This window comes from Mya arenaria, chromosome 4 (genome assembly GCF_026914265.1).
Source record: "Mya arenaria isolate MELC-2E11 chromosome 4, ASM2691426v1".
Classification (NCBI taxonomy): Eukaryota; Metazoa; Mollusca; class Bivalvia; order Myida; family Myidae; genus Mya; species Mya arenaria.
The window spans coordinates 19,595,361-19,610,236 of NC_069125.1; the positions used below are offsets into that span (position 1 = coordinate 19,595,361).

Consider the following 14,876-nt stretch of genomic DNA (forward strand, 5'->3'; position numbering starts at 1 on the left):
CATCCGTGTCTTTATACTGATACGCCATTAGTTTACCTTATAATTTGTCGATTGTTCTCTGTACACCTTCAATGTTCCGTCTAAATTAGACAAGTATTTTGTCAGATGACCCCCACAGTGGTTTAAGGTAAATACATCTCCTCCTGATTTCATGGTAACAGCACAAGCGCATGTTGGAATTGGACCCCATTGTCCACAAGGTTCAGTCACCATTTGTACCTTGAAATGAAAGGTTGGTAATACTATCACAATGGTAAAGAGATTTATAGGGTTTCATCAATAAGGTCATAATTTTATTTGAACCGCTATGAGCTTACTTTTGCCTGATTCAAAGCCGAGGCAAACACAAAGAGCGATAACAGGAAACAATTGCTTATTTTCGGCCATTCATTAAGGCAAACACGTTCTTGTTCAAATTAAAATAGATAAAAGAAAAGTTAAAAAAGCACAAACTACTCGTGTTAAACATTAAACCCATATCATCAATTCCTAAACTCTTGACTACATTAGCTGCCATTTGTATAGTTCACCTAACAAAAATTACACTTATACAAAGGGCGTAATTCTAAGGTTTAAAAATGGTGAACTGTATTTTCTAATTTTAATTGACTGTATACAACTGTAAATTTCGTGCAAAAATCGTACACTTACAATTATAGGTAGACTCGTGTGTTTTACCAAGATGAATTCGCCAGTGTTCTGATTCTCAAAATGACTGAAAAAATATGTACAAATATATACACCAACATAGTCAATATTTAAAAAAAAAGAGATGTGATCGCTCCTTGTACGTGTAAATTGTTTTCTTTTCTATGAAGGTGAACTCCGTACACGTTTATCGTACAAGTTTATATTTGTGATTTGCGTAATACTGGTACAAGTAGGCTCTCGGCGATATCATCTTCAAAATCACGATGATAGTGATTAATGCGAGGGTCGTTCGGCATATCCGATCACGCAATTTCACGCAAATTCACGCAAATTCGCAAACAACATTTGCGGTCAACAGCAACTCGTATCCAGAGGCAAAGCTTTTGCTTTTATTTAACATCATTTGGTACAAACAAATGTACTGTAATATTGCAATGGATATCACATGGACAAAAAGCCCAGATGCAAATGCGATGCGCACGCACGCACACACCCGGGAAAAGGACACTGATTGTTGAATAAGTATTGAACTACCATTAACATTAAAATGTTAGAGTTGAAAGATATAGAAAGAATAACATTTAAACGAATGTTGAACATGTGCTCTTTGCCTACAAGTTATCAAATGTTCCATGGTGCGGGTCAACATGGGAATAGCAATGTGGTTCTCTCGAAATTGCGTTTTCCTGAACGTGTACCTGCAAATAATGGGAAACTGTTTTAAAAAGTATGAATCAGCGGTTGTTTAAAACTGAACACGATAAATACGAGTATATCTATATATATATATATATATATATATATATATATATATATATATATATATATATATATATATATATATATATATATATATATATATATATATATATATATATGATTAGCTCACCCTTCTGGCCATTTCGCATTTTTTCCAAGACACTATACACAATCATGTAATATCTGTTTTCAGATATTTTATTATATATTTTAACCTTAAAACACGTTCATTTTTCTTAGTTTTCAATTTTTCAAATATTCTTGATTTCGATTACATTTCTCATTCTCTCTTATGAATTTGTAAAATGATGTTCGTATTTCCTGAAAGTAAGGATCAATTTAAAGCTGAATATTAAATGCCGTGAGGGGTACAGACTAAATATATATAGAAAAATAAGAATAGTTTGCTAATACATATATTGAATTGATAATAAAGCGCATGCGAACCTCTATGCCAGTCGACATCCCTGTCCAAAATGGCTTTGCATTTCCCGTTGGAATAGTTTTAAGGGTCAACGAAAATCGGTTTTTTAGTTTGTATTGATCGTTGTTCTTTACAACTACCGTAATGTTAACAACTTGCTTAGTCCACACGATTGTTCTTCTGCCATCAACTGTTACACCATCTATGCGTCCTCCGCATGTATCAGAATGTAGAACTGCTAAAGTAGCATCAGTGCAGTCGTAAGAATCAACTGGGTCGTAAACAATGTATTGGAGGGAACACTGAACACGATTTTTTGAGCCGCATCCGAATGGCACATTTTGAATGACGGAAAAAGTCGCTGTTCGTCCACGATTGAAAAGCAAGTTTGTTGTTGATACCTGCAACACACAAACACGTTAGTAGACACATAAAGTATGCAAGTAACACATAAACTGTAACCAATTATTATCAATTTAATATAGATAAAACATATGTGATAATGTACTTACCTCAAATAAAGTTAAAAAAGAACTTGTTACTGTCTTTAATTCATTGTTGCCGCTGTCATTGAAAGCAGTGACGGAACACTTAATCTGTATTAAGAAAAAGTAAATTTAGAAACGTTTTAAACATAAAGGTCCGAGAGCCTAGTCATACCAAAACACGTTAAACTGTTTGGCACCGGTTACTTTATGTTTGTGACCGTTCCAAGACTATGAATATGAATTGATAATTATATGTGTGCTGCATGTGTATTCTGTGTGTTGTGAGTGTACGCTCTGTGTCTCTCATTTAGTGGCTTTTGGGCTCTCGCCTTCTACCTCTTAACAGGTGTTTTCCTTTGTGAATACTGATTGAATTTCTCCCTTCAGTTTCCAATTTATTGTTTATTTACTTGGAATGGCAGTGTAGTCAGTTTAGATGTGTTACAACTTATTAGCTATGAATATCGATCATTTATAACCGTCTAGGTTAAATACCATGTGCATCATAGACGAGAGTACCATCAAGGGCACGAACCATTCAAACTTTGAGAACAGACCGTCTACTTACCTTTGAATCAAACTGGAAAGCATCAGGACTTAATGAATGCAGCTCCATATCTTTCAGGACTGAGGAAACTGATGCATCGGTGGAACGAACAATATCTGTTGCGTTAATTTCGTTGTCATTTATAAACCTGAAGCAGAGATAAAATGGTAATTTTGTTTAGTACCTCCATCTCTATTTCTTAACCCACCAGGGAAGGCCTATTATCGCGTTGCTCAACACTGTTACATATCAACAAAAATGTCAACTATGGCGTGAGATTTTACTCCAAAGGACATGTCAATCTGTAATTGATACTTTAACTCACATAATCATTAATAGAAATCTTTTACCATTTAACTTGATAATGAAATCCATAATCAATGCTGTAATCGCATCTAAACAAGGCTGTATGTTGGTCATCATCAAGTGTTTGGGAAACAATAATTTCTGTTGTATAGAGGTATAGCTTTCCTTGTTCTGCAAAAGAAGGTGTCATTCCATTCTAATTCATTGTGGTTTCACCATTTATTTAGAGTAAAAATCTATCAAAACAAATAAGCATGCGTCCTTAAAGATGTGCGTTCATATAATTTAACTCCAAACTGCGGTGCTTTGATAAAACATTCTATTTTCTCATAAAAATCCGAACATAGAATAATTCTGATACATGCGATTTATTATTCGGTTCTCGGAGTTTTAATAAAACGAAATATTTAACGAAATATATATATATTCTTGACGTATGCAGGTAGACAACTGACCTTTAAATACACAGCTTCCATCCACCGTTGCATACCGCTCGTCGCATATACACACACGAGGCATAGCCTGATCACACTTTGCACCCTCAATATGAGCACACTGTTCGTCTGCATTACATTGACTACCATGTACTGAAGGATAATATAGAAACATATAGAAGCATGTGTAATTCAAATATGATGAAAATGAATTTTAAAACTCAATTGCAAGCACAATTGAAGCTAAGTTACCTTTTAGCTCACATGTTCCAGTTTGAGGGATTAAATCCGCCGTAATTAAGCAAGCACAAATATCGTTTTTACACTCTGCATTCTGCGAACATTCAGCTGATGAGCTGCATGCTAGTAAAGAGAAAAAGGAAAGACGAGAATAAAAATAAATTATTTTAACGTACATAATGGCTTTTCAATTTCATCAGAAGAAACAAAACAGTCAAATCCAAGCGGCAATTCATGAAATCTATATCCCGAACTGCGGTTGCATATCGACAAATACTCTGGTCTATGTGATTGTAGGTGAATCCCTTTACCTTTTGAAACACACCGACCATTGTCATCAGCATATGTATCAGCACACACGCATACCTCGGTTTCTGATTTGCAAAACACCTGACCACTTATCAGGCTGCAGTGATTTTCATTTAGAATGCAACTGTCTCCTGGCTCTGAATGGAAATAACAGATTGTTTTTAAATATCTATCATTGATAATGCAAAACTGACGAAAATAAAAGTGTTCACTTTTTAAGTCGATTTCCTTTGTTTCCGTGTCTGACTAAAAAACTGTGCCGACAGAACTAAAAGTAACGACGAAGCTAAACAATCGTCTTACTTAGTAAAGCACAAAACAATATAACTATAAACCGTACGAGTGCCCATGGGACAGTTGTTAACGTACAATATGGTCCGATATGACCATGCATACGCAGAGCTGCCGATTGTCAGAAAAGGAAAACGTCTTTTTGTTGAATACTGAACAAACTTCAACCATCAATACGCGATTAGGTATATATGTATGCTCTACCTTTTGGACTACAACCGTTGCCATTTTCTTTGTATTGTTCGTTACAAATACAGTGAAGTGTTTGGTTGACTAGGCCACATTTCCCGCCAGTCATGCCACTACAATGTTCGTTCTTTGCGCAATTATCACCTAGCTCTGAAAAAATAAGATTTTATTAAGAGCATTCAACACTACCATACTAATTGGGAAAGGCCAAAAGTTAAAACGTTGCAAAATCTCACTATTCGATTGTGAGGTACAATATATTTTAGGAGTAAATATGAACACATTTTGCAACATCCTTTGATGTAATAAGGATATTTGTTTGTCTAAAATTATTCCAGACATTCAATCAACAATGAAATGTTGCGTCTTAATGATATATATTCAGAAAGGAAATATAATGCAAATATAGAGAGGGTGCCTTAAATTTACTTGCTGGTTGCAAAAATGCAAACATCTTTCTTAAAATAGAAACAAGAGCCACATAGCCACACACATTGTTCATTGGAAAGTAAAAAACATTTGGTATTTTAAAAATTCCTGATCTTGTTGCACCTTTTGTAAGCTGATAAAATAATTATTCGTTAATTCAACAAATTAATATTTATTTAAGTACTAATCTTACTTAATATTCAACCCTTATATGACACAAAATTAATATTTTAAAAAGTGTGTGCTTTTGTCCCTCAAACTCTTTTTTGCACACAGGAATGCCTTAAATATACATTAAATAATAGTTTTGGGTATTGTGTATGGATTGACACATATAACATTGTGTTTTATAATGACTTTGAGGTCAGAGTCTTAACTTGAGTACCTCTATTTTTGCAGTGTCCAGTTTCTTGATCGATGTATGCTGAACTTAAACAAGAGCACATGCTATTCGTGCAAATTGCGTTGGTAATTCCATCACAGGCAACACTGTCCGTGAATGAACACGCTACAACATAAAATTTGATTTGAAAGAACAGACAACAATGGGTTTTAAAATGAAAATATTTAAATACAATGACAGGTATAGGAATATACTCATGAAGCACTAGACGCCTTAAAGTAAAATTAAATAAAAAAATCAGAAAAGTACTCACAAATCAAAACGCATTTGCCGTTTTCAAGCTGGTGTAAATCATCACAAGAACATTGATGTGTGTCAATGTTACAGAAGGCATGGTCGATGTTCATACAGTGGTCTCCGCCAGGTTCACACTCGTCGCCAGGAACTTAAAGTGATATTTAGTTTCATAGAACATGGCTTAATTATTGAATGTATTCAAAAAATTGTTGTATTTTAAGCTTGGGTCGTTCAAGAACAAAGAGCCAACCTATTACTTTGTGAATACAGTTGTAATTAATCTCATTTGACTTATGAATACCATCATGCATTTTACTGTTTATTCCGAGTCATATATCGATTAGTTTTCCCCCTGAGGACCCATTATTATTAAACATGTGGATCTACTTGCACAAAACTATGCCCAGGACTCTCAATTATTTTGCTTTGAAACTGATTTGAAATATATTAGTCTTAAAGATGCATTCAAGCAGATTTCAAAATGAACCACTGAATGCTGGTCTGAAGGTTACACGATGTTTGCTGGGTTTTTTTATGCTGAACTTGGGGTTTGTCCGCACCTTTTGGCACACATCCGAAGTCGAGTTCCTTAAACTGATCTAAGCACGAGCATTTTCTATCGACACACATGGCCCCGTTAATATGGTCGCACTCGGATGTATGATCACATTCACTTCCCGTGCCTACAAAAGAAAAAAGAAATACACAGTGTTGTTAGTTTATGTAGTATATTATCAAATTTTATACAGACAAGCTGCAACAAAGAAATCTCAACCAAACGCTTATTGACACTGCTTTAATATTTAAACAGGTAGGCTAGCTTATGAAAAATTTGCCTTCAAACAAATATCTTCATTTTGCGGTAGTACAAAACAGAATTCTAAATACGAAAACAACTTGTTACAGTTTGATTTACTTATTTATTGACAGTAATGAAAGGTTAACATTGTAAACGCAAGCAAGCGTTCACTTGCGCGGTATTCTACTTCAAGAATAATCAAATACATAGTACAATCACCCAGAAGCACTTGAATATAAAAGTAAATCCTTGTGGTTTATTCTTGGCAAATGATCTTTCGTCTGTAGTTTCTTTATTTTTCATTTTTAAAAAATACCACACTTACGTTTCGCATGACAATGGCCATTGACGTTGTTGAGTTCTGTCCACGGCTCACATACACACACGTCGCCATTGCACTGGCCATACATAATCTCCCTACAGATATCAGTATCATTGACACATCCTGCAAAATTTGTTCACTGTATAGGGAAAGTCTACCTCTAATATCATTATAGGATGGTATTTTACTAGTGTTTGTGCATGTTGATCGTTTTTATGTTTGAACAAAACTTATTCTATTAGAAAATATCATGTGAATTGTACCTATTTGTGAACATGTTGCATTGATCTCTTCAAACGTGTCAGAACATAAACAGACGTGGGAATCAACTTCACAGAAGGCCTCTCCAGGTATCGTTTCGCAGTGTCCAAATCCAGGTACACAAATATCCCCCGGTGCTAAATGAAAATCATTAGTTATTAATGAATATAATGCGTTCAATACGATGTTGTTATGAACAATGCGTAACCAGCTAAGCGTAAAGTGGATGAATACATTGTAAGTTTGATTTGCACTTAATAATTCGATGCCTCGTGCGTATTTTGTAAAGATAATCATAAGACTTTCGAGCTAAAGACACATTACTACTAGGTGTACCTCTAGTTAAAGTTAGATTCAATATCCACGTTGTAAAATCAAGATATGGATAGCAGAGGTACGCGTTGTCAGAAGGATTTGCGTCAAGTTCGTGGTAACATTTTCCAACAATCACACACACGTCTGCAAATGGTCCCTACAAGTATATATAAAAAGAACACTTATAGATAATATAAAATCTTGAAAGAGTAACCAGTTGTCTTTTCAACGTGTAAAATAAATGATAGCAGTTAGTTCAGTTCAAGTAAGGAAAATGTTTGGTTAAAATAAGTTTATATCTCACCTGTATTTTTTCTCTTTCTGACAGCAAAAGAGGTGGACTATAAAAAGTTGGACCCTGCTGAGTTGATCCGTCTGAACTGTAGATTGTCACGGAACATGTTATCTGAAACGATTTCGTTTAAAATGTAAAACTATTTTGATACATAATTTTACAATAGATAACATGAAAGGCGTATAAATAATACTATTTACGATGAAAAAGATTTTTCATAGATGTTTCATAACAAGTGGCTTTATTGCGACTGTAATTAAAAAGATAACTATTTAACACCTCTTTGTCTAAATCACAGACACTCCCAGACGTAGTAAATATATCAGCTATTTTCAGGGACGGTTCTGCAGGGTCCATTCCTTGGTCAAGAACTGACGAGTCACCAATATACCTGCAACATTTGATTTACTATTAGCTGTTAATTAGCTCTGAATCGAAAATGCGGCGTAAAGACCGATTTTCACTTGTTGAACCATGGAGAAGATAGGAGAACCGCTTTACATACTTTACTCCTCTTTTACCAGAGACTCTTTTCATAGTTTTTAGGGTATACCAGACTTATTGTTTCTCATAAACGATTCCAATTTAGTTAAGGAATGAATTGCGGGCTTGATGTCATTATCGGGGTATGAACGCAATTGGGATGGTCAAAGTGTGTGTATCCGAAGGACCCCACGCGTACTTTGACCATCCCAATTGCGTTCATGACATCAACCCTGCAATTCATTACTTATATTTACACCAATAGTTCATTATTTTATTCAATTTTTGTTAAGAAATGCTTGATTTCATTTAAGAAAACCTTTCTGTAACCTTTTTCTACTCATTCTGTAAAAAGAACGACCCGAGAGTAACCGGGAGCATTTTTTTCAAATGACGTCACAATAACACGGGAAAAGATCAAACACTTGAAATCTATTTTAAACGTAAAATTCAATACCTATTTCAACAATTCATTTAAAATTTTAAAAAGTAACACTTTCTTAATTGTTGATTTATATTTTATGGGACCTGCTGACACAATACAAACAAAAACAAGATCAATATTTTTCATGAATATTGTTATGCAATGAACTGCGATCCGAACATATCCAAAAATGTTGCGTTGATCGATTGATAAACGCAATTACCGAAAGGCAGTTCATTTAAGGAATGGAAGTTGAGGTGTAAATATAATGAAATAAAACAGGAACAATGTAAACTACAGGGACAATAGATCAAAATCAATGTGTTTCAGGAGACATAGAATAACATGTAATACTTCCGCCCAAAAAAAACTCATTGCCGTTCTTTATTAAAGCCTATAAATAAACTTGTAAATTTCTTCGAGACACACTACAAATATAATTCTAAGACGTAATTGCAAGTTAAGTTTTACCATTCTACTTTGTGCATCCGTTCCGGCAATGTTGTAAAAGTGCATGTGAGGCCAGCATCATCTGCAGAAACAGCAAGTTGCTCAACGATCTCTACTGCAAAAGGTGATTTTGGCCGATCCAATCCTAGGGTGTCTTCCTGGCATTCTGTTAACACGTCACATTTAACAACACCAGTGAATTTCTTAGTGTGCTGTATTTCATCATAGTAATATCCTACTGGACCAACAGGGCCGTAGTAGTTAGAGTATTCAGTATCTCTGTGTTCGACAGTAATAGTTTCTTCTTTTGGAACTTCAGAAACCAGAGGACATCGGCACTGGTAGTAGGTTTCAGTTTTTGCGTAGGAAACATGGTTATTCGGATTGAGAAGACTTTCAGTGTACTGAGTTCTGTAAAAACAAACAAAACAATTGTTATTGTATTTGCTGATTTACATGTGACTCAAAATTTATCTGTTTACTGAAAGACACAGTAACATTTTTTTCTTTTTTTATCACTCAATGATTATTTTATATATTATAAATTTCATGCATCTGCATATATGTTTATTTTTCATTTACATATAAAACAGTTGTTTAGTTCCATTGCGATATATACATTTATGAAGTATTTTGATGTATTATTTATAAATGCACTTATCCTTAAATGACAACCACATTAGTATATTGAACTGTCTTATACAGAAGAAAATGATCTTTATAAGCTTTAAGTTTTCGATCAGATTCTTAAATATTTAGAATATAATATATGTTGTCATTTGTATATTTTCATGAAATAAATATGTTTAAACCAAAAACAACAAACATTTCACGAACCTTTCGATTGGCGACATAATTAAAATGTGCTTATAAAACTAAAACACATGTAAAACAAAATGTTACACTGATTTTATGACACTACCTGTCCACTAAAATATGCTAAGTCATGATAATATCACAAACCTCCAGCTTTCAACAAAACCGCCATTTTCTGTTCTATATGTCCCGTCATTAAACCGGTACTGCTTATACATTATCGCACCAATGCCATCCATTTCGATAAACCTCTCACGGCCAGGGGAATCCTTGAATATGGCCTCTAAAGTCTTGCCATTTCGCCTAATGGTCAAACTCACTCCGTTCAAAAGCCAAATTGCATCACTGTCATGTAGCGTTTGAGTCTCCGTATACCACCACCTATATCGATTCTAGTAAAATCAATCGAAAAAGTATTTATTTTAGAATATTAATATCGAACTTCTAGCGCATACCCATTACAACTGAGAAACAAGGCGATAACAAACAGAACTACACAAATAATAAACAAAACATCTTCGTTTGTTTGTAAAATATTTTAAACATGTCTTCGTTCCGATTAAAGAAAGTGCAGTTATTTTGTTCAAATATATTTACCGTGTAAAGATTTGTTTCATTAAAAGAATACGCTGTTCTTAATATGCCATCTTCCAATGGGTCGACGTATAAAAATCCTTTTCGATACACGGATTCGCATAAATCAACGGTGAAAATTTCATTGCCGTTTCTCACAGTCACAGCACAAAGTCTGACCTCGCTGTTCTGATTACTGCTTTCCAATTTAATATGTACCTGAGAATATAACAGAAACTTTTAAGGGATGAAAATGAATGATTACTACTACATAAGTAGTTGATTATAGAATACTTTCAGTTGTACTTTCATGCATATTTAAGAATACAGTTCAAGCTAGCATTTGAGAGTCGGGCACTGCATACGTTATCATTTAACAAAACATCATAACTATCCTTTAATTTGTAGGTATAGTTAATTCCACGAAGTCTAATATAGCTATAAAAAAAGAAAGTCATCGAAGGGCAATTCAATTAAGAACACAGATAGATGATAAAGAAAAACATTGGACACTACTACACTTGTTAGTGGTATCACTAAAATCAGACGGATTCGTTAACTGCAAGTTCGCTCGACATACTTCAGTAGAGCTATAATATATATGTAAATTGTATGCAAGGCAAGCGACTATAACTTCTCAATCGTGACCCATGAAAATATACTAGTCATTAGTACAAGCAAATGTAATGTATACATAGCATAATTTATTTTGAAAATACTTCAGTTGACACAGTAGATGTTGAAAATAAATTCAGATGCACATAATCTAATCTGTAAGATGGATAGTGGGCGTTCAAAATAACCACCAAAAACATAACTTTTGAAGTGTTACAACTTTTGTGAAAAATAGAAGAAGTTTCGTGACAATGCAACTTGGTGTTGCGTTGATTTAGTGATACTAAATCACAATCATATTCACAATGCTAAGTGCTTTTCATTGATATGCTCTCCGAACACATGTTATCATGGCGTCAAATATGTATGGTAAATAGAGACTACGAACAGATTTATGATAGGTACTTTCGTATAGCAAATAACAACATATTTACCTCCACAAGATAGTAATTGCTCTTTAGAAACAAAAACTCCCCGGTGTCGGAGATAGGAAGGACTATCCTAAAATATATTTTTTGACGTTAAAAGGAATCCGATCCACACAAAAAAATAGCTTTCTGATACCTCCATTAACCTTAGTGTTATTTTTATGCCGGATTACTTCATGTAATTATGGTTTCATATGACAGGGTATTTTTGCTTATTACTTATATGGTGAATACAATGACATTACTACATACTACATATATGAAAATTTCCACAATGGACGATGAACTTAAAGATTGAAAAAATATTTTTACCGTAATTGACTCTAAGGCTTCTTTTTACATAAATAACATGCTTTAACCATAATTTCCTATGAGAGCAGACCAGATCATTTTTAAGTGAAAACAATACTCTATTTATGAATACATACAAAACTACACAATATAAATAAAGTACCTCCTTCCCGATGATGAAGTTTTTGAAAGTGTTGTCGCTCCCTCGTTTTCATTACCAAATAGATGAATCATTTCCAGAGTTTGTATATCTCCATTGTACGCTTCAACCTACAAAGTTACACTTATTGTTTAGCATTAAATCATGTTTCTGGAAAAATAATCTGTTAGCTTAATTATTTTAAACACTATTGTAAATATCGATGCAAAGCTTAGCTTTTTGAAAAATCTTCATATATCATCCTATTATCATAATGTTTCTCTGAGCACTACATCTAAGTAATAAGCTGTTATCGTGACTAAAACCGGTGTTGTTTATTAAACAGAATGAAAACATAAAAAAATAGAATTACTTTGAATTTTAACCATTTTTAATAGAAAGGTAAGTATATTATATACCTATAAAAGGGTTCATTTCATCGTTTAACACTTAACTACATAATTTACTGGGAATCAAACAAACATTTACACAATGTATTTAAAATACACATATAAATATTACCAATACATCAGGGATAGCATATCCGTTCCAAATGCCATGATTTGTCTGAGTTGGTTGAAACTGAATCTTATAAATATTGCTATTTTCATAACCAGTATAGTCTAGCAATAATTTTAAACCAGATGTTTCAACATTCGATGAAACTCCTATCCAGTCCCAGTTTGCCAGAATATGTTCGTTGACTGCATTTTGCCATGAACCGTACTGGTTAAGTCCCAATTCGGTAAGACCATAAACCGCAACCCCACACAAAGTATGCTCATCTTCTTGTGCAGGGAAAGGACAAACGCTACTGTCTGCAAGCTCCCATTCGACCAAACACGTAGTATCTGTGGTTGATGATGGCGTTCTACATCCTAATGGTGTCCAGTAAGTGTTCGTCATCATGTGCGTTCCTTCTGATACAGTGTTGATTGCCCACTGAAATAAGTAAAAGTCAATACAATATGCCTATATATTAACCATATGTATCAATAACGATTGCACAACGTACGTTTTTTCTCATTAGCAATCTTTCAACCAAGAGTTATCAATATGAGCATACTTTTGTTAAAATTAGCGTTTACAGTGACCGTGACCTTGAACGGAGGCTTCCAAAACTCAATCCCAAACGCATACCTTAGTACATGTACACATGTAAATAAACCTGCTTGTATTAGGATCTACATATTATGTTTTATTTCAGTATAAGTAATGGTCTCAAATGTCTAAAAAACTGAAAATCCAGTTTTAATGAAGATCAGTTGTAAATGGAGTTCTAGAACAGAAATTTTTAAAAAGTGACAAGTCTTGGCATGGCTAATAAATTTTAATTATTTTAAATTCCTGCTAAACACAGCTTTAAAAATAAATCATGTTAAAAAGATATAAGTATACCGAATGAAATCCTGTTTGTTCGATCTCACTGAAGATCGGAGCAGATTTTTGTCCAAAGGGTGTTTCTAGCCACGAATAAGAACATTGGATCTGAAATTTCGATAATATCTCTTTTAGTTTAAAAAATACATTTCATGGTTATCTCTGTATGCCGACTAGTAAGGTATTTTAAATGAGAGCATTTGAAAGATAATCTCCTCGCAATGAACGTTTTCAACCAATTTAGTGTGTCATTTACGTAAGAAGAGAGATTTTATAACAGTCACTAAACATGAAATCCAGCTCCACAACTTGGTAACAGGAGCATGAAAAATGCTTATTGTAGGTCTTACAGTAAATCCAACAGTTGTTTGTCCGCACTCAGTTTGTATCGTTGTATCGTTCAGGTCTGTATATTCCAGCATGTACCTTCGATAGGGACCAAAGGACTTGCAATGTTTTCCATTGACATACCTTAAAAGCGAATGAAAACAATTTATTTTAGCGAGCAAATCAATGAGTTGGATTGTTTGGTAAATCGCATTTGATTAAATGCATCTAACATATCAACCGCCTATCAAGAGAAGAGCTATCAACTCTGTCAAACATTGCAGGACTGTAACCAAAGTAAAACTTGACCTGTATATTACAGCGTAACAGAGGGGTACAAATCATATTTTAAATAAATTGGTTTTGAATAAGTTATAATCCAGACAAAAGGTTTTGGCAAAGTTGGAAAGTTGGAAAGGGGCCATAATTTCGTAACACAAGAGGCTCATGAGAGCTTATGCTCTACAGGCAATGTGATGTAGCTGCATTTTAGAAGCAGCTATTGCAATTATAATTAACTGATAAGAAGTTATCGTTCTTGTATTCTGCACTTCCATTCATTTTGCTTAGATATTTAATGTAGTTTAATTAAATTTCATCCTTTGGTTTTCGAGTTGTGCTGCGGACAAGGAAATGTAACAAAGGACAATAACGTTGAAACAAGCTGATAAGAATTATGGCCAGTTTAATTCAACTCCATCCACTGGTTTTCAAATTATGCTCCGGGCAAAGAAAAGTAACAAACGGCAATAACTCTGCGATTAGCTGATTTATTGTTATGGCTCATATACCATTGTATGAAGTTTAAATAAATTACATCCAGTGGTTACCAAGTTATGCTCCGGACAAGGAAAATTATCGAAGGCAAAAACTCTGTCATTAGCTGAAAAAGAGTTATTGTTCTTGTGCACTGCTCTTCCTCTCATTGTCCTTTACCATTGTATGAGATGTAATCAAATTCCATCTTGTGGTTTTCAATGTATTACCCGGACAAGTAATCTTGCAACGGATCAACCGACCAACAAATCGACCGACCGACCGCAAGGTGACTCTAATATATCCCCGTCAAACTTTGTTTGTTGGGGGTATAATTAGACATAATTATGACGTAAACATGATTTAAATGACATTGCTGAAGTATTTGATTCAAGCAAACATAATCAAAGTATGTGCCTTGCAATTTAGCCTAAGTTAAGCCTGGATTATTTTTGTGTTCTATCAATATCACAAACACATTGTAGGATACAAGTC

At 34.1% G+C, this 14,876-nt stretch overlaps 1 protein-coding gene across 1 annotated transcript in view; it reads right to left on the reverse strand.

Moving 5' to 3' along the window:
- LOC128230682 (uncharacterized) overlaps positions 1-14,876 on the reverse strand; it is a 34,177-nt gene that overhangs the window by 7,757 nt on the left and 11,544 nt on the right. The window contains exons 11-37 of the mRNA XM_052943126.1: positions 13,649-13,769; positions 13,317-13,406; positions 12,441-12,860; positions 11,943-12,049; positions 11,495-11,561; positions 10,470-10,664; positions 10,020-10,264; positions 9,078-9,467; positions 7,979-8,090; positions 7,709-7,810; positions 7,426-7,561; positions 7,092-7,226; positions 6,832-6,951; positions 6,268-6,390; positions 5,724-5,855; positions 5,453-5,575; positions 4,654-4,788; positions 4,161-4,295; positions 3,862-3,972; positions 3,631-3,762; positions 3,220-3,346; positions 2,891-3,017; positions 2,347-2,430; positions 1,858-2,235; positions 1,267-1,349; positions 652-715; positions 37-219 (exon numbers count right to left, since the gene is read on the reverse strand). Coding sequence (XP_052799086.1) covers positions 37-219; positions 652-715; positions 1,267-1,349; positions 1,858-2,235; positions 2,347-2,430; positions 2,891-3,017; positions 3,220-3,346; positions 3,631-3,762; positions 3,862-3,972; positions 4,161-4,295; positions 4,654-4,788; positions 5,453-5,575; positions 5,724-5,855; positions 6,268-6,390; positions 6,832-6,951; positions 7,092-7,226; positions 7,426-7,561; positions 7,709-7,810; positions 7,979-8,090; positions 9,078-9,467; positions 10,020-10,264; positions 10,470-10,664; positions 11,495-11,561; positions 11,943-12,049; positions 12,441-12,860; positions 13,317-13,406; positions 13,649-13,769 — 4,177 coding nt within the window. The remainder of the gene's footprint in view (positions 1-36; positions 220-651; positions 716-1,266; positions 1,350-1,857; positions 2,236-2,346; positions 2,431-2,890; positions 3,018-3,219; positions 3,347-3,630; positions 3,763-3,861; positions 3,973-4,160; positions 4,296-4,653; positions 4,789-5,452; positions 5,576-5,723; positions 5,856-6,267; positions 6,391-6,831; positions 6,952-7,091; positions 7,227-7,425; positions 7,562-7,708; positions 7,811-7,978; positions 8,091-9,077; positions 9,468-10,019; positions 10,265-10,469; positions 10,665-11,494; positions 11,562-11,942; positions 12,050-12,440; positions 12,861-13,316; positions 13,407-13,648; positions 13,770-14,876) is intronic.